The sequence below is a fragment of the Delphinapterus leucas genome, chromosome 1, assembly GCF_059928025.1.
Source record: "Delphinapterus leucas isolate spDelLeu-1000000601 "Yukka" chromosome 1, BTC_Dleu_Yukka2, whole genome shotgun sequence".
In the NCBI taxonomy this organism is placed as follows: Eukaryota; Metazoa; Chordata; class Mammalia; order Artiodactyla; family Monodontidae; genus Delphinapterus; species Delphinapterus leucas.
The window spans coordinates 181,321,273-181,343,004 of record NC_143129.1 but is presented as its reverse complement, the minus strand read 5'-3'; the positions used below and the strand labels follow the sequence as shown (position 1 = coordinate 181,343,004).

The 21,732-nt window shown below is 51.1% G+C and overlaps 1 protein-coding gene and 1 non-coding gene across 4 annotated transcripts; both read left to right on the top strand.

Moving 5' to 3' along the window:
- Positions 1–6,725: 6,725 nt before the first annotated feature.
- LOC115803896 (small nucleolar RNA SNORD22) lies at positions 6,726–6,852 on the top strand. Its single transcript, XR_004024696.1, has one exon. It is a non-coding gene; the product is annotated as a small nucleolar RNA SNORD22 (small nucleolar RNA).
- A 4,667-nt stretch (positions 6,853–11,519) lies between these two features.
- MIIP (migration and invasion inhibitory protein) lies at positions 11,520–21,202 on the top strand. 3 transcript variants are annotated; one of them, XM_022598589.2, is made up of 10 exons: positions 11,520–11,614; positions 13,336–13,531; positions 13,781–14,104; positions 14,540–14,621; positions 18,313–18,421; positions 18,507–18,559; positions 19,250–19,379; positions 19,540–19,636; positions 20,603–20,737; positions 21,010–21,202. In XM_022598589.2, exons 2-10 carry the CDS (start codon positions 13,418–13,420, stop codon positions 21,094–21,096), a joined length of 1,131 nt encoding a protein of 376 aa, XP_022454297.1. In that variant the 5' UTR covers positions 11,520–11,614; positions 13,336–13,417; the 3' UTR covers positions 21,097–21,202. The 3 variants fall into 3 exon arrangements, with proteins under 3 accessions (XP_022454297.1, XP_022454296.1, XP_089757235.1); XM_022598588.2 differs by having other exon boundaries at positions 20,603–20,817; positions 21,010–21,159; XM_089901109.1 differs by lacking the exon at positions 11,520–11,614 and adding an exon at positions 11,673–11,914 and having other exon boundaries at positions 20,603–20,817; positions 21,010–21,159.
- The last annotated feature ends 530 nt before the right edge of the window (positions 21,203–21,732 follow it).

Below are 21,732 nucleotides of genomic sequence, written 5' to 3'. Positions count from 1 at the left end.
CTTCGTTTAGGGGGAGTTCCCACTGTAGTCTGCCCGTGGGTTCGTCCTGACTCTTGGAAGGAATCTGATACTCAGAGGAGCAACAGGCGTAACTGATCTTTGAGAACCAGGAAATCTAGAGTGATTTCTTTACAGATTTCGCCATAACTCTAAACCATTCGTTTTTCACTTAAAAAGTAATGACTCAGACTGGTTCACCCTAGTTTGTCTTCTGAGAAATTGGTTGTGACCTTTTCTTTCTTTTTTTTTTTTTAAAGGGCCCTCAGCAGTGGTTCGGGCGTGACTAGTCAGTTTCGCTGACCCTGCGCACCTGTCCCCTGGGCTCTGCACTGCCCACTGCCCGCGCTGCTCATCCATTTCAGAGGCCTCCACACCTCAGCGGATGGCATCCTCGTCCCTCCAGATTCCCAGGTCACAAACTTGGGGCGTGATCTGGACTCCCCTGTCACACGTGCTGCGTCCAACCTGTCAGTTTCTGTCTTAAAAATACACCTCACCCCTGACCATTTCATCCACTCCATTCACAGTCACGGCTCTGACCCATGTTACTGCCTCTAACTAGCCCCTCCTCCCACCCTGGCCCTCTCACACTTGTTTCAAAGCAGCAGCCAGAGTGACCTTGACGTAGGCTGGAAGTAGAACTCAGCTCGTATTACTCCTTTGCTCAAAATACAGCTCTGGCTCCCTGTCCCACCCAGAGTCGAGGCCCAAGTCCTTGTGGTGGCCTTTCAGGATCCACTGCCCCTGATTGCCCCTCCCTCTTCGGCTCCCTCTGTTTCGGCCACACTGGTCCTTGCTCTCCCTTGAAACTGCTGCCCACACTCTACCGTACGGCCTTTGCCTGGCTGACCCTCTGCCCGTGGTCCAGAATGCACCACAGCTGACTAACTCCTTTACCTCCAGGTCTGCTGAGATGTCACCTCATTGAGGTCCATGCACACCCTTCCCTATTAAGATCCCTCTCTCCCCTCTTCCCTGGCACTTCTGAGTACCCTTCTGAGTACCCTCCTACCTAGTCATCATCTGAGCAATATTGTCTGTGCCTGCACCTGCTAGAGCATAAGCTCTAAGAACATAAGCAAAACATGAGATTTTTACATGTTTTGTTCATTGGTAAAGCGCCCAGGGTCTAGACCAGTGACTGGCACAGAATCAGAACTCAGTAAATACTTGCTGAACTAACAGATCCTGCCCTGATAACACAGTCGCACCATTTATCAACCCTCTAGCGCCGGGGGACAGAAGTAACAAATGCTACTGGAAACTTCTGATAGGTAGGCATGGCGCCTAGGGGCTTTCAAGTGTGTTGTATGTTTAGTAATTAACATTTTCCACTCCACTGTGGAAACTGAGGCTCAGAGAGGTTGGGACTAGTTCAGACATCAGCAGCTGGAGGGTGATGGAGGCTGGATTGGAGCCCAAGTCCAAATTCCCCAAAGCCCAGTGGCTTTTGAACATTTTTTTACCCTGACCCATTATTAGAAATTCATCACGATTGAGTACACACATATATGTGCGAGTGAAACCAAAAAAAAGTCAATCATTACCCCTTTTCTGCAATACACAGGTATTTTCTCACGAAGAAGCTGCTGTTTGCAACCCACTAAATTGCTCACCAGCCACTCCTGGGTAGTGACCAGTCGTTTGAAAAACGGTGTTCTACCCTCTTTGCCTCACTCAACACCTCCTAGTTCTTTATTCCCAGTCAAGGCCAGACTCATTCCTGTGGCTCCTCAGACTACCTCATCTGCCCACTGAGAGTTCTGGGGAATCAAGAGCCTGAGATTTTGGGCCCTTCAGTAACAGTGTTGCAATTTAATCACAGAATATGTAGCGGGGAATGTACCTCCCTATTCCAAGCACTGGGTCCTGCTCACAGATGTCAGCTGGGTTCACTCTGACTTCCAGGACAGGGTTTTCTGTCTCTGAGTCAGACTCAGAGATTAGAACAGGCAACTTTTATAGAGGGCTTGGCTTGTGTCAGACATGCATACGCGCGACTGCCAATCCTCTCAAAAACCTAGTGATCGATTTTCCCCTTTGTACAAACGAAGAATTTTATTCATCGAAATATTTGAGTGCCTGCTGTGTGCTGAGCATGGTTCTGGGCATTGGAGACCCAGCAGTGAATAAGGTGGAAAAAAATCCCTGCCTTTATGGCGCTTACATACTTGTGGGGGAAGGCAGACAGCAGGCAAAGCCACTGAGTAAAAGAGTATGTCAGAAGATAAGGGCTATGGGGGAAAATGGGGCAGGGAAGCTCAGGGAGGGGGTAACAAGAGTGTGGCTGGGGTAGGCCTGGCTGAGAAGATGATGTTTGAAGAAAGAGCTGAATGAATTCGGTAGGGAATGAAGCCCTGTGGACATCTGGGGCGGGGCATTCCAGGCAGAGCCGCGTGTGTAAAGGCCCTGAGGTACGAGCATGCCAGTATCTTCAAGGAACAAAATGAGACTAGCATGGCTGGAGCAGAGCAAGGGAGGTGGAGAGCAGTTGGACTTCAGTTGCGAAAGGAACCAGGGGAGACTGGGGTCTTGCCGGCCACTGTGAGGACCTTGGCTTCACCGTGAGCGAGGTAGATGCCATGGAGAGTTCCGAGCCAAGGAGTGACGTGAGCTGACTTACTTACACTCGAGCGGTCCCGGGTCCTGCTATAGGGAGAGTAGACAAGAGAGTAAGGATGGAAGCAGGGGGGACCAGTCAGGAGGCAAGTGCAATATTCCAGGGAGGAGAGGATGGTGCCTTGGACCAGGTGGTTGTGATGGAGGCTGTGTAAAGTGGTCAGTTCTGGAGACTTTTTGAAGACAGAAACAATGCAATGTGCTGATAGACTGGATGAGTCACGGCTGACTCGGGTTTTGTCCTGGGTCGGTGGCAGGATGGGGAAGCTTCCTGGTGGAGCAGGTGTGGGAGAGAAGATCGGGAGTTTTGTTTTGGACATGTTGAACTTAGGGTCCCTCTTCCATAGTTGGATATGTGAACTTGGAGTTCAGGTGATGTCTGGTGCACAGACGCACACTGGGGAGTCAGCATGTGACAGTGGCGATCACAGCTTAGGGTTCCCGGAATGCAGAGCCTAAAGCAGAAGGCTTGTGCGCCCTCGTTTTGATCGGCAGAACGACCCCAGAGAAACGCAGTGAGGGCGGGGGGCAGTCAGAAGGAGGGAGAGCCAGCAGGAGTGTGCGTGGTGGAGTTGGCCGCCACCAAATGTGACCCTGAGGAGGCATGGAATGAGTCTCGGCGCCCTTTCCTGGTGGAGAGGAAGGGGGCAGAATTTATTCACCGTCTCCCTCTTCCAGCTGGTGAAGATTTGTCCCATGGGACATTGACTCTGTGCATTTCTGGGTTGCATATTGAAATGCTTGAGCACCAAGTGGGGCCCGCGGGGGGTGGTGGAGGTGAGAGGGCCAGGACTCAGGCAGGGGGTGTGGCCAGGCGAGTTGCGTTTGCATCAGACCACTCAGCCGAGGCAGAGCCGGAACAAAAGGCAGGTAAGGCCAAGAGGGTCTGAAGCGTTCACCCGTCCGATCACTCAGATCTGCCTTTGCCTCCCCGCCCTTCTTCCCCGAGAGGGGAGGTCTAAGTCCCATTGAACCGAGTCCCCTTCGAGGTGATACGGTCGGTCCCTCGTCCACCCCCATTCCATGGCCAAAGCTGCAGCCAGTCTGATTATTTCCTGGTGCGGTCATCCAGATCTTCATCCCCGAGGGATCTGAGCCCTTGGCGGTTTGCCCTGGGTGGGCTGTGATCGCCACAATTGCCAATTACTATTTTCAGTGGGTGTGGAGACACCGAGAGACACCAGAGGAGGTTCTGGAAAAACCCCTGCCTCATTTTGTACACGCTGTCCTGACGACTCATGGGGATGGGAATGTATTACTCCAGCAGTACAGTAATTCTCTTTGCCTGCTGGTCCACCAGGAGAGAGGCCCGAAGACCAGGTGATGGTCACGTCTTCAAGTTCATTGGGACTGTGGGACCCTATCGTGTCCCCTGGCAGAAGTTTCCCAGCCCCGGGCACTGGGACTTCCAACGGGGCAGAGCCAATGTTTGCAGGGATAGGAAACGCAAGTTCCACAAGTGCTTCACTGAGAGCAGTAGGGAGAGGGTCCACCCTCTGCTTCCCGTCCCCATGTAATCTAGCCTCAGGGGACACAGCTGCATATGTCAACTTCCTGGAGAACACAGCTGTAGCGTATGGTCCCTGAGCTATGTTTTTAGCAGGCCATGCCACTCGGGTGTTGGGGTCCCTGGTAAGATCAGTGGATCCTTTAGTCAGATGCCCATTGTCCCACCTGTTCTGCCAATAAATGGGTCCCTTGGTGTGAGACAATGTGGTGTGGCATACCACGTCACTACATCAGGCAGCCTTAAGCCCTCAGGTGGTGGTGCGGGCAATAGCCCTGAAGGCAGGTCAGGCGAACCCTTACATGGAGTAGCATCAATTTCAATAAGTACAAACCGCTCCCTTTAGGGTCAAAGGGGACCTGATGTAATTGATCTGCCACCAGATCAATGGCTGGCTGGTCTCTTGGAGATGTCGTATCAAGGGCTCAGCTTTGGTCCTGCAGACTAGGGGTCCAGCAGCAGCAGGACCGAGCCTTTAGGAAAGGAGCCCAGGCTACTTCACCCCGTCATCTTGGCTGCTCTGTCCCTGGACCCATCGCACCTGCACTGGGGTGGCTGAGCAGAGAGGGGGGCTGACATTTACCAGCTGCATCGTCCGTTCCAGCTGGTCGTGGGCCGTCTCCCAGGCAGCAGACGTCCTCCGGTGGATTTGAAACATGAGACACCGAGATGTGATCCCGTGCACCCCCATGTAGCGGACATCATTGGTTCATCTTCCCCCTTTCCCCAGTTCTTGACGCTAGTGTTCTGATCTCTTTCTCCTGAGCTCTGACCTCCAGTCACACCATTTGCCACCACCCAGGAGATTGTGTATCATCTCTTCCTTAGACTGTTCATCCCTCCTCATGAATGGATGACCAAGTGTACAGCTCACAGCTCTGACCACCAGGAGGATTAACCTTCATCCCTGAGGCGGCATCATGGCATAAGAGTGGAAGTGGTCCATTTCCAGTGAGGGCAAACATACTGCGCCCAGCTAGGCCAAGTTCTTTATTGTTTGCTTACTTGCTTCATACCTTTTAATAGCTTTATTGAGATATAGTTAACATACAATAACTGCCCATGTTTTTTGTTTTTTGGTTTTTTTTGCGGTATGCGGGCCTCTCACTGCCGCGGCCTCTCCCATTGCAGAGCACAGGCTCCGGATGCGCAGGCTCAGCGGCCATGGCTCACGGGCCCAGCCGCTCCGCGGCATGTGGGATCTTCCCGGACCGGGGCACGAACCCGTGTCCCCTGCATCGTTAGGCGGACTCTCAACCACTGCGCCACCAGGGAGGCCCTCTCAGTGTAGTTTTAATGCACTTGTCTTATGAGAAATTAGATTTAAGAGTCATTTCCCTTTCTGTGAACCAATTACTTAAAAAAATTCTTTTCATCTTTGTATGTTATTTTAAAAGACTGAAACAAATCCCTTAAATATATATATTTAAGCGAAAAAAATATATATATATTTAATGAACAGCATATAGAAGGTCTTGTTCACGTATCCAATTGAATACTCTCTTTTACTTGGAGTGTTTCATCCATTTACATTTAATGTAATTATTGGTGTGGTTGACTTTCAGTCTAGCAATTTTCTCTGTGTTCTCTCTTTGTTCCATCGGCTCTTTGTTCCTTTATTTTTTCCCTTTCCTTTCTTCTTTTGGATAGAGTATATTTTAGAATTACATTTTATCTCCTCTCAACTTTTTAAACAAATAGACTATTTTAAGAGTAGTTTTGCAGTAAATCTCTGTTCCCACCCAGACACATGGAACCACTAATCTTATTTTCTGTCTCCATAGATTTGCCTTTTCTGGACATTTCATATAATTGGAGTCATCAATATGTGGTCTTTTTTGTATGGCTTCTTTCACTTAACATAACGTTGATGAGGTTCGTCCATGTTATAGCATGTGTCAGTACTTCATTTCTTTTTATTGCCATTTTCTATTGTATGGATACCACATTTAGTTTGTCCATTTATGGGTTGATGGACATTTGGATTATTTTCCCTTTTTTGTGGCTATAAAGAATAATGCTGCCAGGAACATTCTTGTACAAGTCTTTGCGTGGACATGTTTTCATTTCTCTTGGGTAGATACCTAGCATTGGAATTTCTGGGTCATATGGTAAATTTATATTTAACTTTTTAAGATACTGTCAAACTGTTTTCTGAAGTGATTGTACCATTTTACCTTCCCACCAGCAGAGCACATGGGTTCCAGTTTTTCCCTGTCCTCGCCAACACTGGTATAATGAGTCTTTGATTTTACATGCCATCATTTTAGACATAGAAATAGTTATGCGGTGGTGTCTCATTCTGGTTTTATTTTACATTTGCCTAGCAAATGGAGCCTAGAGCAAGAGAAGGCTTTAGAAAGACAGATTGGGATAAAAGCTGGTGCTAGGTGTATTAATGGTGGGTAAGGATGCTGAGCTGAGTCTCTGACCAGCCTCAGTAGGAGAGTTCTGTGATGTGGAGCATCTTTTTTGTGCTTATTCACCATCTGTATGTATCTCTTCTTTGGTGTTCAATTCTTTTAATCATTTAAAAAATTGGGTTGTTTGTTAGCCAAGACATGGAAGCAACCTAAGTATCCACCAACAGATGAATGGATGCCAATGAGGAAAGCAAGCATCCTGTCTTACCCCTGTTCTAGCCCCAGAGCCTGTAATGGTGAACCCACTGGAGCTAACTGGGAGACAGGATGAGAACTTGTTCCATAAGGAACTGTCTAAGATACAGCAAATGTCTGTGGATAGCATTTTCTTGGCTATTCATAGTGAGAATAGTTTTGGCTATTTTAGATACTTTGCTAATTACATGATGTTCTCATTCTGGAGCAGCTTGTTCCTTGTTCCTGTATCACTCCTGGAAAGCCTCCCGAGTTAAAAGGTACCATTGCCACTTACCTGCTTGTTCACCCAAAGGTCCAGCCCCTTGTCTGGAGCCTGAGAATGATTTGAGGGGAAAGGAGTAAGCCATATTTCTGCTCAACTCCAGTCTGAAGTTAAGAGGTCTGAAGAAAGAACAAAGCACACATAATGGAATCCAATTCTTGGAAGACATCAAAAATGGAATATTCTTGGGAATTCCCTGGTGGTCCAGTGGTTAGGACTCTGTGCTTTCACAGCTGAGGCCTGGGTTCAATCCCTGGTCAGGGAACTAGGATCCCACAAGCCGTGAGGCGCAGCCGAAAAAAAAAAAAGGAACTTTCTTATACAACCTAGCTGTGCAAATTAGCATACAATCATTTCAGCCTTTCTAAATAAAAGTTTTGGTTTTTTTAACCTTAAAACAAACAAACAAAAAACCAGATGAATGGATAGAGAATATGTGATATATATATATATATATATATATATATATATATATATACACAATGGAATATTACTCAGCCATAAAAAGAATGAAATATTGCCATTTGCAGCAACATGGATGGATCTAGAGAATATCATACTAAGTGAAGTAAGGCAGACAGAGAAAGACAAACATTATATGTGGAATCTAAAAAATAATACAAATGGACTGGTTTACAAAACAGAAACAGACTCAGAGACATAGAAAACAAACTTATGGTTCGGGGGGAGGGATAAATTAGGAGTATGGGATTAACAGATATACACTACTATATATAAAATAGATAAACAACAAGGATTTACTGTATAGGGAACTATAGTCAATATCTTGTAATAACCTATAATGGAAAATAATATGAAAAATATGTATATTTAACTAAATCACTCTGCTATACACCTGAAAATAACACAATATTATAAATAAACTATACTTCAATAAAAATAATTGGGTTGTTTTCTTATGAGTTGGGAGAGTTATTTATATAATCTGGATACAAATTCTTTATTAGACATGTTATCTGCAATTATTTTCTCCAATCTTGTGGCTTGTATTTCCACTCTCTTAACAATGTCTTTTAAAGAGCAGAAGTTATTAATTTTGACAAAGTCCAATTTATCCATTCTTCTTTTAGAGATCGTACTTTTGGTGTCGTATCTAAGAAATTTCTGCTTAATGCAAGGTCACAATGATTTTATTCTCGGTTTTCTTCTACGAGTTTTATAGTTTTAGGTTTTACAATTGGGTATATGATACATTTTGAGTTAATTTTTACATATGGTACAGATATGGTACAGATAGAGGGTTTTAAAAATTGTGTTTTGTTTTGTGGTGTGTGTGTCTTTAGCATATGAACATCCAATTGTTCTTGTACCATTTGCTGAAAAAGCTGTCCTTTCTCCACTGAGTTGCCTCTGCACCTTTGTCAAAAATTAATTGATCATGTATGTGTGAGACAATTTCTGGACTTTCTATTCTATTCCATTCATTTATTTGTCTACCTTGATGCCAATACTACACTCTCTTGATTACTGTAGCTTTATAATAAATCTTTTTTTTTTTATAATAAATCTTAAAGAAGGTAATGTAGGTCATCTGAATTTGTTCTTTGCTTTCAAAATTGTTTTGGCTCTCTAAGTCCTTTGCATTTCCATATGAATTTTAGAAATTGTCAGTTTATACAAAGAAACATACTGGGATTTTATTTGGGACTGTATTGAGTCTATAGGTCAATTTGGGGAGAATTGATATCTTAAATATTTGAGTTTTTCAAGCCATGAACACAGTATATCTCTCCAATTATTTAATCTCCTTTAATTTCTCTCAACACTGTTTTTTATAACTTTAATGTACAGGTCTTGTATTTTTTGGGTCAGATTTATCCTTAAGTATTTAATTTTTATATTTCTTGATGTATTTTAAATGTTTTTTAAAAAATTTCAGTTTCTGATTGTTTATTGCTAATATATAGAAATATGACTGATTTTTGTATATTGATCTTGTATCTTGCAACTGCAAAACCCATTAACAATTCTAGTAGCTTTTTTGTAGAGTCCATGAGATTTTCTGTTATCATGCTGTCTGTGAATAAAGAGAGCTTTACTTCTTCCTCTCCGTTCCAGATGTCTTTGATTTTTCTTATTACACTGGCTAGAACTCTAGTGTAATATTGAATTGAACAGGTGATAGCAGACATCCTTATCTTTTCCTAATTGTAGGGAGAAAGTATCTAGTCTTTTATTATGAAATATGCTGTTAAATGTAGGTGTTTCATAGATGCCTTTTATCAAGATGAGAAAGTTCCCTTCCAGTCCTAGTTTGCTGGAAGATTTTTTTTAATTTTTATTTTTTATAAATTTATTTATTTTTGGCTGTGTTGGGTCTTCGTTGCTGTGTGCAGGCTTTCTCTAGTTGTGGTGAGCGGGGGCCACTCTTCGTTGCGGTGCGCGGGCTTCTCATTGCGGTGACTTCTCTTGTTGCAGAGCACAGGCTCTAGGTGCGTGGGCTTCTGTAGTTGTGGCACATGGGCTCAGTAGTTGTGGCTCATGGGCTCTAGAGCGCAGGCTCAGTAGTTGTGGCACATGGACTCAGTTGCTCCGAGGCATGTGGGATCCTGCCGGACCAGGGCTCGAACCTGTGTCCCCTGCATTGGCTGGTGGACTCTTAACCACTGCGCCACCAGGGAAACCCCAAGATTTTTATTTTTAAAGATTTTTATTAATTTAGTTAAACTAAAAAAAACCCACTTCACCCATTTCTCCTACTCCCTGCCTCTTGCAGCCACCAATCTGTTTTCTGTATCTATGAGCTTGCTTTTTGTTTTTGTTTTTTTAGATTCCACATATAAGAGAGAAATATAGTATCTGTCTTTCTCTATCTGACTTATTTCACTTAGCATAATGCCTGCAAGTTCCATCCGTGTTATTGAAAATGGCAAGATCTCCCCCCCCCCTTTTTTTTTTTTTCGGTACGCGGGCCTCTCACTGTTGTGGCCTCTCCCGTTGCAGAGCACAGGCTCCGGATGCGCAGGCTCAGCGGCCATGGCTCACGGGCCCAGCCGCTTCGCGGCACGTGGGATCTTCCCGGACCGGGGCACGAACCCGTGTCCCCTGCATCGGCAGGCGGACTCTCAACCACTGCGCCACCAGGGAAGCCCAGATCTCCCCTTTTTTACGGCTGAATCATAGTCCATTATATATATATACCACACTTTCTGTATCCATTCATCCATTGCTGGACACTTCGGTTGTTTCCATATCTTGGCTATTATAAATAATGCTGCAATGAACATGGGGGCGCATCTAGCTTTTCAAATCAGTGTTTTTGCTTTCTTCAGATAAATACCCAAAAGTGGAATTGCTGGATAATAAGGTAGTTCTATTTTTAAATTCTGAGGAAATCTCAAAGCTCCATACTCTTTTCCATAGTGGTTGCACCGATTTACATTCCCATCAACAGTGCACAAATGTTCCCTTTTCTCCACATCCTTCCAACACTTGTTATTTCTTGCCTTTTTAGTAATAGTCATTCTAACACATGAGGTGATAACTCATTGTGGTTTTGACTTGCATTTCCCTGATAATTATTGATATTGAGCATCTTTTCATGTACCTATTGGCCATCTGTCTTCTTTGGGAAAATGTCTATTCAGATCCTCTGCCCATTTTTAAGTTGGATTGTTTGGGGTCTTTTTTGCTATTAAGTTGTATGAAGCTGGAAGATTTTTTTTTTTTAAATCAGAAATGAGTGTTGGATTTTGTCAAATGCTGGAACATCTCTTTAAAAGACTGTGGCACTCCAATTGCAGCTACTAAGAAAAAGGGACAGCGCTTGGTGGATTTTTCTGTACCTATTGAGACGGCTTTTCTTTCTTTCCTTTCGTCTGTTAATTTGGGAATTATACTGACTGCCTCTAAAAGGTTCTGGTCAAGTCACTTCAACTCTCATGACCTCGTTTTTTGCTTTGTCTGTAAAACGGGACAATAATATTCATCTTAAAGCACACTTATGAGGCTGGCATGCATTGGCATATGGAAAATAGATGGCGCAAAGTAGGCACTCCATATAAACTTGCCCATATTTTACAGACTGGATCACAGCTACATGTGTTCATATCTTACCCGCTGCCTCTCCCCCTCCTCCAGGAAAGGACCCTTCTTAATTCTTTCCTGCCTCCCAACGCTTAGTATAGTGCCTCTTGGCACAAAATAGGCCTAAGTACTCGAAAGAAAGTATGAAAGCGTGGGTCACTGGCCGCCGCCTACCCACAGCTGCATCCTTTGGCTCTGCGGAAGCATCAGGTCCAGACTCTGACACTGCCGTCACCAAACGCGAAATACCCCGGCCTTGTCCTGACCAATCGGAGCCCGTCTTCTGGGGTCCCGCCCTATTCCGACTATCGACCGCTAGACCTGGGAAGTTGACCAATCAGATGTTGAGCACCGTCGTTATCCCCGCCTCAGTGTTGAAAAGGCAGCTTCTGAAGGCGAAGTAAAGCTCGCAAGAGCGTCCCGGCTCCGCCCCACATCTGACCAATCAGGGCTCCCGAATAAGGCCCCGCCCCCTGCCGCCGAACCGTAGGGTGGCCTGTGCGGAACTACCGGCGGCGCAGGCGGCGTTGGGGTGCGCGGCTCTGGGGCTTCCTGGAGGTGAGTGAGGCAGTGGTGGGGCCGGGTATGGAGAGGAGGGGCACGACGGGTTGCCTCACGTACGCCCCCACGGAGGGTCCGGGGCCCGCGAAGGGAAAGAAGAGGGAGGCTGAGTCTCCCTTACCCGGGGGTCCCGCCCTTTTGTTGCGCGGCACCGCAGCTGGTACTCTTGCTGCCCCAGTTTCTCTTTTGAACGTCGCCTTCCCGTTACCTTGGTGCGGCTTTAACTTTCCAGAGCGCCGCCGGAGCCGGAGGTGTTCTCTTTAACACCGTGCGAAAACGGAGATCCTCGAACTATAGGTCTGGCCCAGAGTCAGATAAGGACGGGGGCCGGGAGTCCCTCTCCTGCGGATGAGGCTTTTTACCCCGCTTGTCTGCCCCACCCCCCGCACAGTCGTCTGTACTCGCATCTCCGCTGCCCACCTTCCCTGCATGGGTATATGTGGGGATGGCTCCAGGGTAGCCTGGCTTCTCTCTGCTTTAGCCTCTGCAACCGGGCCCTGAGGAGGGGGCCTGGGAGTGGGCAGTCCACACGTGAGAAGTGTGGGTGGGAGGGCTGGGGTTCTGAGAGTAGGGTGTCTGTCTGGACGCAGTGTTAGAAAGGGATCGTGTGTACTGGGGGAGACTCAGTTTCTGGTTGGAGGCATCTGGGCTTGGGACTCTGAGGGAAGAGGAAGCCTCTTCCCCTAGTCTGCAGAAATCCGTTCCAGCGGCATCAGTGTGTCCCTGAGCCTGGATCCCTGGGGCGCCAAAGGCTGGGAGAAGGAGGAGGCAGCTTCCCAGGCCCCCCTCCACACTGTTTGGGGAAAGGCTGGCATAACCATGTACCCCGGAGCCCGGTTTGGGTTCAAATCCTGGCTTTGCCACCTACAAGCTGTGTGACTTGGGGCTAGTAGCTTAACTTCTCTGAACTTTGGTTTCTTCATTTGTAAAAGGGAAGAAGGAGGGAGGGCAGGAGAGAGGGAGAAGTCCCTTCACAAATCTGATTTGTGTTGAATTTGAAAGTTATCATGCTTTACATCTGTGGACTTGCCCTAGTTGTCTTCTACAAATTAATCTAGTAATTTCATAGTTAAGGTTGTTAAAGAGGGATTTTTTTTTAAGATGTTGGGGGTAGGAGGTTATTAATTTATTCATTTAGTTTTGCTGTGTTGGGTCTTCGTTTCTGTGCAAGGGCTTTCTCTAGTTGTGGCAAGCGGGGGCCACTCTTCATCGCGGTGCGCAGGCCTCTCACTGTCGTTGCCTCTCTCGTTGTGGAGCGCAGGCTCAGTAGTTGTGGCTCACAGGCCTAGTTGCTCCGCGGCATGTGGGATCCTCCCAGACCAGGGCTCAAACCCGTGTCCCCTGCATTAGCAGGCAGACTCCCAACCACTGTGCCACCAGGGAAGCCCGTTAAAGAGGGATTGATCTCTTTTGACATGTTCGGAAACACACTGTGGCCAGTGTAATAATAATAGGCATTTACTGAGTGCGTACTGTGTGTGCCAGGCACTGTACTAACATTTAATATACATTATCTCCTTTAATCCTGACAACAGTCTTATGAGGTCAATGCTGTTATCATATGTTTGGCAGATGAAGAAACTGAGGCACAGAGAGGTTAAATAACTTGTCTGAGGCTGCACAGTTAGGGAGTATCAAAGTGGGGATTTGAACCCCGGCCTCTGGCTCTGCAGGGCAGCCTCCTCAGCGCTATGTCGTGCTGTCTGTCTTGGCTTCAGGTAGGAGAACTTGGCTGTGAGGGCACTCTGTGGCCCGGGAGTTGGTGACACCTGTCGTGGGAAGCCAGTGGATACGCCTGGGATGGTGGAGACCAGAGATCTGGCACAGCTACGGCAGCTCAACCTGGAGCTCCTGAGGCAGCTGTGGGTCGGACAGGATGCCGTGCGGCAGTCCGTGGCCAAGGCAGCCTCAGAGGTGAGTGCCTTGGCCAAGTCCCCGGAGTGAGGGAGGGGCTGCCTAACCCTCAGGTCAGAATCCAGGGCTTCCGGGTCCTCTCGTGCAGCATGCCCATTTTACTGATGATGAGAAAACTGAGTGAGGCCCAGCGTGGGAAGGGACTGGCCTGGCACATGCAGAGGCTGGAGCAAGGGTGAGGTCCAGGCCTTCATGCCCAGTGCAGGCCAGCTGGGTAGATGGCTGGGTGAACTGGCCTCTCTGTTCCAGTCAAGCCTGGACTCCAGCAGCAGCTACAACTCAGAGATGCCGTCATCCCAAGAGACGTCCTCAGTGGCCTCGAGAGCCTCCCCACAGGATGCCCACCAAGGTGACCCCTGTGATAGGGATGGGGCCAGCTCCGGGGTGGTCTCTCTTCCACCTGCCAAGTGCCTCCACCAGGAGTCCCCGGGCCCACTGAGGCCCCGCTCGGCTCCCTTGCTGGCCACCTCAGACTCGAGCGACCCAGAGCTTCCAGCAGAGCTGGAGAGTCTAGACACCCAGGAGGCACAGGCCCTGAAGTCCCTCCTGGCTCAACGGAGCAAGCTGTCCGAGGTAATGCGGGCGAGTGGAGCATCCACTGATGGGCACTTCCTTGAGCCTCAGTTTCCCCCCTGACAGATGCACTCATGGGCAGCCTCCCTTCCAGGGTGAGGCTCCTGGGAGGTACCATGAGTCAAGTCCAGCTCAGCCTAAGTGCTTGATAACTTGTGGCCATTAGTTTCTCAGACAGCACTTTGGGAAGAAGGTGACCAGCCCCATTATGCAGATGGGAAGACGGGCGTTCAGAAGACAGACTTGTTCAAAGTCACACGTGGAGCAGGGTGGGGGCCAAACTCTTGTCCTCCAGCCCCCAAGCCCTCGGCTGAGCCCTGGGGCCCATGTCAGGGTATGAGTTAAGACACAGCCCTTTTCCTCCCTGCAAGGTGGGACCTCCTTTGGGCCAGGCCTGCTGGCCTAGCCCTTGCCCCTCTTTGCCTCCCTCCTCAGCCGAGAGTGACCAACAAGGAGTCTCCAGTGCCTGAGAAGAGCTGGCGCCTCAGACCGTGCCTGGGCTACGACTGGATTGCAGGTGTGGCTGGCCCCCGTGCCCAGGGACGCGGGTGGAGGCCCCAGCTTGCTTCTGCACCTGCCTGCGCCCCCAGCGGGCGCTGCTGCTCTTTTTCTGACTGTTTCACCCCCCTCGGTGAGCACCTTCAGTACCACGTCTCCTGTCTTGGCCCTTGGCACAGTGACAGGCACAGAGATGGTGCTCACCGAGTGTTTGTTGAATGAATGAACGAATCAGAGCTGCCGTATTTTTTTGGCATTTCTTGTGTGCCAGGCCTCTGTGAAACTCTGTGTGCGTGTCATCTTTTTATGTTTTACTGCCCATCCCCCCTCTCCCCCAGCAACCTCAGTGGCTTCCTGGCTGGGCTCCCTCTGGCCTCTTTCACCCCCATTATCATCCATTTTCGGCACAGCAGCCAGAACTAATGTTTAAACACGGGAATCAGATCACGTCACTCAGAGTACTTAGCACTTAGAGTAAAATCTGAAATCCTTATCTAGAGTTTTGAGGTGTGATCTGGCTTCTGCTTGGCCCTGTGACATGGCCTCTTAACCATCTACCTTCTGACTCCTCACGCCGGCCTGCTTGCTGGTCCTTGAACCTGCCATGCTCACGGCCACCTCGGGGCCTTTGCACTTGCTGTGCCCTTTGCTTTGAACGCACTTCCCCAGGTTCACACCTGCTGGTTCCTTTTCGTCACTGAGTGTTCAGCTCAAATGGTAGGCCTTCCATGAGCACAACGTTGTAGGGCCACGACACCTGCATCCTTGCCTATTGCATCAGCCGTTTGTATGTTCCTCGTATCATTCATTCATTCTCAGAAGTCATCTTGTTTCTTGTCTGACTTCTCCGGTGGACTATAAGCTCTGTTGGAGCAGGGGCCTGGCCATCTTTTTTGTTGCTGTGCTCCCCGAGTCTGAGCCTAGAACGGTGCCTGGAACGTAGTAGGCCCTCAGCCAACGCTGGCTGAGTGAGTGAGTGGGCGGCCCTAGGAGGTTGGTGCTATCGGACCCTCACTTTCACAAAGGAGGAAACTGGTGTACAGAGAAATTGAGTTGCTGCCCCAAGGCAGGTGCTCCATGGGGCTGCTGAGACCCTGCGGTGGTGGGGACACAGGCCCCATCCCAAGGACTTCCCTGGCTGCCAGCTCACTGCTTTGCTTCCTGTCTCTAGGAAAGTAGAGGCGGCTGCCCACTGCCTGCCCTGTGTGTGTGTGTGTGTGTGTGTGTGTGTGTGTGTGTGTGTGTGCGCGCGCGCGCGCGCGCACACACCTCTCTCCCCCCTTTCCGAGCCCCCGTCCTGTCCCTGCATTTGTGTGCTTGGGCCCCATCCCTTCTTGGCTCCCAGAGGTTTTTTTTTTTAAATTAATTAATTAATTTATTTTTGGCCGCGTTGGGTCTTCGTTGCTGCACATGCGCTTTCTCTAGTTGCGGCAATCGGGGGCTACTCTTCGTTGCGGTGCGCAGACTTCTCACTGCGGTGGCTTCTCTTGTTGCGGAGCGCGGGCTCTAGGCGCGCGGGCTTCAGTAGTTGCGGCGCGCGGGCTCAGTAGTTGTGGTGCATGGCTTAGTTGCTCCGCGGCATGCGCGGTGTTCCCAGACCAGGGCTCAAAACCGTGTCCCCTGCATTGACAGGCGGATTCTTAACCACTGCGCCACCAGGGAAGTCCCTCCCAGAGGGTTTTTTCCCTGTAATTCTCTCCTCTCCTTCCTCCACCATCACTCTGCCCTGTCAGTATACGAATGCCAGGGAATATTAATGACAATTGATTTCAGTGAGTGCTTATTATGTGCCGGGCCCTGTGCCAAGAGCTTTCCTCTGCTTCGCTCCCATTCACTTCTTAACTTCTCACAATAATCTGATTAGGTGGTTGTTGTTACTGTCCCCACTGGCAGATGAGAAGGCTGAGGCATCAAGAGACTGAAAAACTTAGCAAAGTCTCACATCTGGTCAGGGGTAAAGCTGCAGTCTGTGATGCCCCATCCTGAGGAAGCATCACTCCCTTTATGTCTTGTCTTTGCTTCTAGTTACTGCCCATGTTCTCTGCTTTTCTTTATAACAAGACTCCTCAAAAGGGCCATCTCGGCTCGCTGTCTCCAGTTTCTCTCCCTGACTTTTTCTTAAACTGGGCTTCAGCCCCTGACGCCCTCTGACGCTGTCTTCGGCCGAGTCAGCAGTGACCTCTGCATTGCCAGCTCCCGGCTCAGTGCTCAGTCCAGAGCTTTCTTGGCCCCTGGGTAGCGTGGACACAGCGGCCACTCCCTCCTCCCCGAAGCTCTTTCTTCTTCTGACTTCCAGGCCCGGGCCCCCCCCCACTGGCTCTTCCCCACTTCCCTGGCTGCTCTGTCCAGTCTCTGCTGGATCCACTTCCTTGTTCCAAATTCCAGAGGCCCCCCCTCAGTGCCGAGGCTCTCCATGCTCTCTTCTCCCTGACTTTATCTCTACCCGTGTTGCTTGTCTGAATTCCAGACTTGTATATCTGGCTTTCTTCTCTGCAGAGCTCATTAGGTGTGTTAGAGTAATCTCAGGTCCAAAGTCAAGGTCCTGATTTCCACCCCACCTGGTCCTCCTGCAGCCTGTTCTATCTCTGTTAGTGGCAACTCCATTTATGGAGCTAATGGCCATAATCTTGAGATCAGCCTTGATATTTTCCTGTCCTTTTCACACACTGTGCATCCTGGTAGTCCTGCCTTCCACATATTTCTAGAATTTTACTGTTTGTCTCCACCAGGATGCCTGCAGTAGCCTCCTAACTGGTGCCCCTGCTTCCCCTCACCTTGCAGCAGCCAGAAGGGGGGTCCTATAAAAGTACATGGCTGATCTGATTGCGTCACTCCTTGTCCCCAAACCCACCGCTGCCTTCCCAGCCTCATCTCCTCCACCCTCACCCCTACAACCTATTTTTACCTCCTGGGTGTTCCTCAAACATACCAACCACAGCTGCCCCAGGGCCTTTGCATTTGCTCTTCTGTCTGCCTGGGATGTCCCCACGGCTCCCTCCCTCCCTTCGTCAGGTCTCTGCTCAGGTGTCGCCTCCTCAGGGAAACTTCCTCTGGCTCCCCTGCCCTACCAAGGTCAGTTTTCTGACTCTCTTTTATTTATTTATTTATTATTTTGGGCTGCGTCGGGTCTTAGTTGTGGCACGCGGGCTCTTCATTGCGGTGCACAGGCTCCTCTCTCTCTAGTTGTGGCGTGCAGGCTCAGTAGTTGCGGCACGTGGGCTTAGTTGCCCCGTGGCATGTGGGATCTTAGTTCCCTGACCAGGGATCAAACCCGCGTCCCTTGCGTTGGAAGGCAGATTCTCAACCACTCGACCACCAGGGAAGTCCCTCCTGACTCTCTTTTATTTCCTGGCAGGTGTCACCCCTCAATGTTGTATTACAGGTTTCTTTGGTGACTAGCTCGTCTGTTGCCACATTAGAAAGTAAGCCTCACGAGGGTAGGGGCTTTGTCCAGGTAGCTGTTCTTTCCCCAGCACGTAGAACAGCGTCTGGCCCGTAGTAGGGGCTCTATAAATATTTTTTGCGTGGACGATTGGATATGCATGAGGGTAGACAGACACGAGACAAAACCAACAGTCACATGAGTGGAGGGTCCCCTCCAGGTCTGTACGAGGTATGGTGAGGTCAAAGCAGGTGGCCTGGGGTGCCAGTGCCCAGCTTCCCCTGAGTCTTGGCCACACAGCAGCTCCTTTGTGTGTTGCCCGCTCCAGGGTCTCCGGACAATAGCTCTCCCGTCACCAGCAAGCCCGAGGCCTTCTTCTCGAAGCTGCAGAAGTTCCGGGAAGCCAACAAGGAGGAGTGTATTTGCAGTGACCCTGAGTGAGCAGCGGCAGGCGCGGGGCGGGCAGGGCGGCGGGCTCAGGGACTGTGTCACCCTGGCCTGCTCACCCTCTCGCCCTCACAGATCCCAGTTCCTAGGCCTGCAGGAGAGTAGTGCTGCGGAGGGGGACCACGAATGTGAGTGTAAACGCTCGGCGGCCGCCCCGTAGCCCAGCTAAGGCCTGGGGGCCTGGGGAGGCAGCTGGGGATGGAGGGAGGGAGGCCTGGGGTCCGGGCAGGGGGGCCGCAAGCCTGGGGTGAGCTGAGGCCTGGCCTCAGGGGGAACAGGGCCTGCCCTGTGCTATCCACCTCGCCCCTCGCCCGCGCCTTCTGTTTTCTCCCAGCTGCCTCATTTTCCCATGTGTCCCCACTCCCTCCCCCTCCTCTCCACACAGGGTCGTCTGGGTGGGCGGGGGGGGGGGGGGCGGTGTTCCAGCTCTGTCACGTGGGCACCCAAGTCTTTGCTGTGGGTTTGCACGAGCAGCATACGGTGTGTACATATGTGTGTGAGGCGTGTTCCTATGGATGTACGTGTGTGTGCACCCTGTATGTGTGATTACAAGTGTAGGCACGTTCCTGTGTGTCCACAGATATGACTATGAAGCCGTGCTTTGTGTTTGCATGGATGACATTTGCACGTGTGAAGTTGCTGGCATGTGCACGCGTGTGTCACGCTCGAGTAGAAGGCGGTGCTCAGTGTTGTTGCATGTGAGCACGTGTGCGTGTGCATGCTCTGTCTGTGTACACGTGGGCGAGCCTGTGTGGTTGGGGTCCAGGGACCTAGGTTCCCTGGCTGAGGGGGACTTCTGCCTCTCACGGATCTCACAGGTGTATATTGTTACTGTGTCAACCGGCGCCTGTTTCTGGTGCCTTCGGATCCCCGCACCCCCTGCCGCCTGTGCCGGACACCACGGGGCCAGCGGGGTCCAGAGACCCTGGCAGAGCCAGCGCAGGTCAGGTGAGTGGCCAGAGTAGGCAGGACACCGGGGGGAGCTGTAGGGGCAGCCGCAGCTGAGGACGAGAGCAGAGCCTGGGGCCTGTGGTTTTGAGGGAGGGCAGGATGGGCCACAGCGGCCTGGAGGCGCCTGCAGCAATGCCCCCACTATTACCCCCACCAGGGTGAGCATCCCGCTGTCTGTCCTGGACCCCCCGCACCGGTACCGCATCCACCGGCGGAAGAGCTTCGACGCCTCCGACACGCTGGCGCTGCCCCGGGTGAGGATGGCCTTGGGGCTGTCCCCTGTCTGGCTCAGGTCTCTGGACGTGTCCTGAGGCCCAGAGGGCCAGGGACTGTCCCAAGGCCAATAGCGAGGCTGGGCTGAAGGACCGAAGTCTCTGGAGTTAGGGCTGGGCCACTCATGTCATGTGTACCGTGCTTGTTCCCTGAGGGAGGCTGGGCTCCCCACCCAGCCCCTGGCTTCCAGGAGGACTGTCTGCCCGTGCAGTGCATTGCCCTAGTGCACACGGGCCCCATTTCTTGCGCTCTTGTGGCCACATGCACAGTCCTTAGGGCGATTGTCTCGTGGAGCCACAGCAACCGAGAGTGCAGGTACTACTGTTATCCCACTTTACAGATGAGGAGACTGAGGCAGAGGGGAGGTGACTTGTCCAAGGTCAGCGGGATGGAAGAGCTGGGATTTCAACCTAGGTCCTTTGTGTCTCCTGGGTAGGACAGGGGTCACTGGGGACCCCACTCATTCCCAGTGGAGTCCGGAGGTGCTGGGGTTGCGGGGAGGAGAAGGGGTACTGAGGAAAGTCAGTTTGCTCATCTGTAAAATGGGTACAACATACTATCCTCAGGCTCATGGGGTGGACAAGGGGCAGGTCATTGAGTCAATACCTGTCGAGGGCTTGGGGCAGAACTTGGTACACAGGACGTGCTCCATCAGCGTCCACGGCCTTCCCTCCACCCATCTGTGGTCGGGGCCCAGGGCCTGGGTCAGCAGGGTTAGGAAAGGGAGGCCTGGGGTAACAGTGGTGGATAAGACCCCTGCCCTCGGGGAGCCTCAGTCCGTGGGGGACACTGTGATTGGGGGGCCCCTTCACCCTCATGGGGGACACAGCCCTGTCCTAGAGGATGCTGCCAGTCCAAGGGGAGAGGTACAGCCCCTCCCTGGGGTGTGCCCAGTCAGTGGGGAGCCCCGCTCCAGGCCAGGCACCTTAACCCTTTGCTCTCCACAGCACTGCCTGCTGGGCTGGGACATTCTTCCTCCGAAGTCTGAGAAAAGCTCAGCCCCCAAGAGCCTGGACCTCTGGTCCAGTGTCTCTTCTGAGGCCCAACGTCGGAAGCTGTCAGCCACCAGCCCTTCTCACCGGGTACGGTCCAGGGTGCCCTGGGAGAGACAGATGCCTTGGAGCAGCCTGGGGACCGCAGAGTCCTGGAGGGCAGGATTGGGGTAGGAGTGCAGAGCCTGGAAATGTCTCTCTGTGGGGTTCCCTGGCCCTGACCCACGGCACCTCTCCAGGCACCACTGTTGCCTGCTGGCTACCCCACCCCACCCTGGAAGGTGACCCCAACTCTGAGATCCAGAAGGGGATGAGGCTGCCCCCAAAGAGGCCCCCCTGACACCCTTCCCTTCACTCTCCAGGCCGTGCCAACGCGGGTCCCAGCCCCCACCCTAATCTGGTCAGAACCCTCCGTGCCCCAGCCCCGTGCCGCCCGGCCGAAGCCCTGAGGACTGGCCACTGGGAGGTGGACGGTGCCCCTACCGTCGTTTCAGCCTCTCTCCTCCGGGAGGTGCGCCCACGAGAGGGGAGCTTTGCCCAGCCTCAGCTGGAGGTGGACTCTGGCCCCACCTTCCTAGGCTGGGCCGGTGGGTGGCCTCAGGCCTGTCTCCTTCCTGGGGACAGAGGAGACCCTGGGGTTGGGAAGAGGGGCTTCTGTGACACGTTTGTAAATAAAGCTCAGCACTCCCTGCAGCTCCAGATTCCCACATGTGCCGGCTCTGTCCTGCTGATGCCCTCAGAGCCCTAGAGGTGCCCTGGCCTCGGCCTGCCCCCCTCACTTGCGGAAGGACACCTCTGACAACCTGTGCTGGGCAGGGTGGATCCAGCGCCCTGAGTGTGGCTCTTTGTGCAGCTTCTAACTCTGGGTAGGTGGCCTCCCCACCAGACAGGTGGGGGTGAGGCTCCCCAGAGTAAGGCTGAGGTCAAGGTGAGCGTTAAAAATCCATCTCAGCAAGGGGCTTGGGGTCTCAGGCTGTTCCCTGTGGATGAGGCTGAAGCTGTGACAGTGGGGAATGAGTGAGCTCTCCCCTTATTCTTGGCCCCTGACACTGGGGTCCAGTGATGGAGGGACTCTCTCGAAGTCC

Excerpts from the sequence above, each read along its gene's own strand:
- MIIP (XM_022598588.2), top strand. The coding sequence starts at position 13,418 with ATGGTGGAGACCAGAGATCTGGCACAGCTACGGCAGCTCAACCTGGAG. Across the intron at positions 13,532-13,780 it reads TGGCCAAGGCAGCCTCAGAG|TCAAGCCTGGACTCCAGCAG; the intron begins GTGAGTGCCTTG and ends TCTCTGTTCCAG. Across the intron at positions 14,622-18,312 it reads GGGCTACGACTGGATTGCAG|GGTCTCCGGACAATAGCTCT; the intron begins GTGTGGCTGGCC and ends TGCCCGCTCCAG.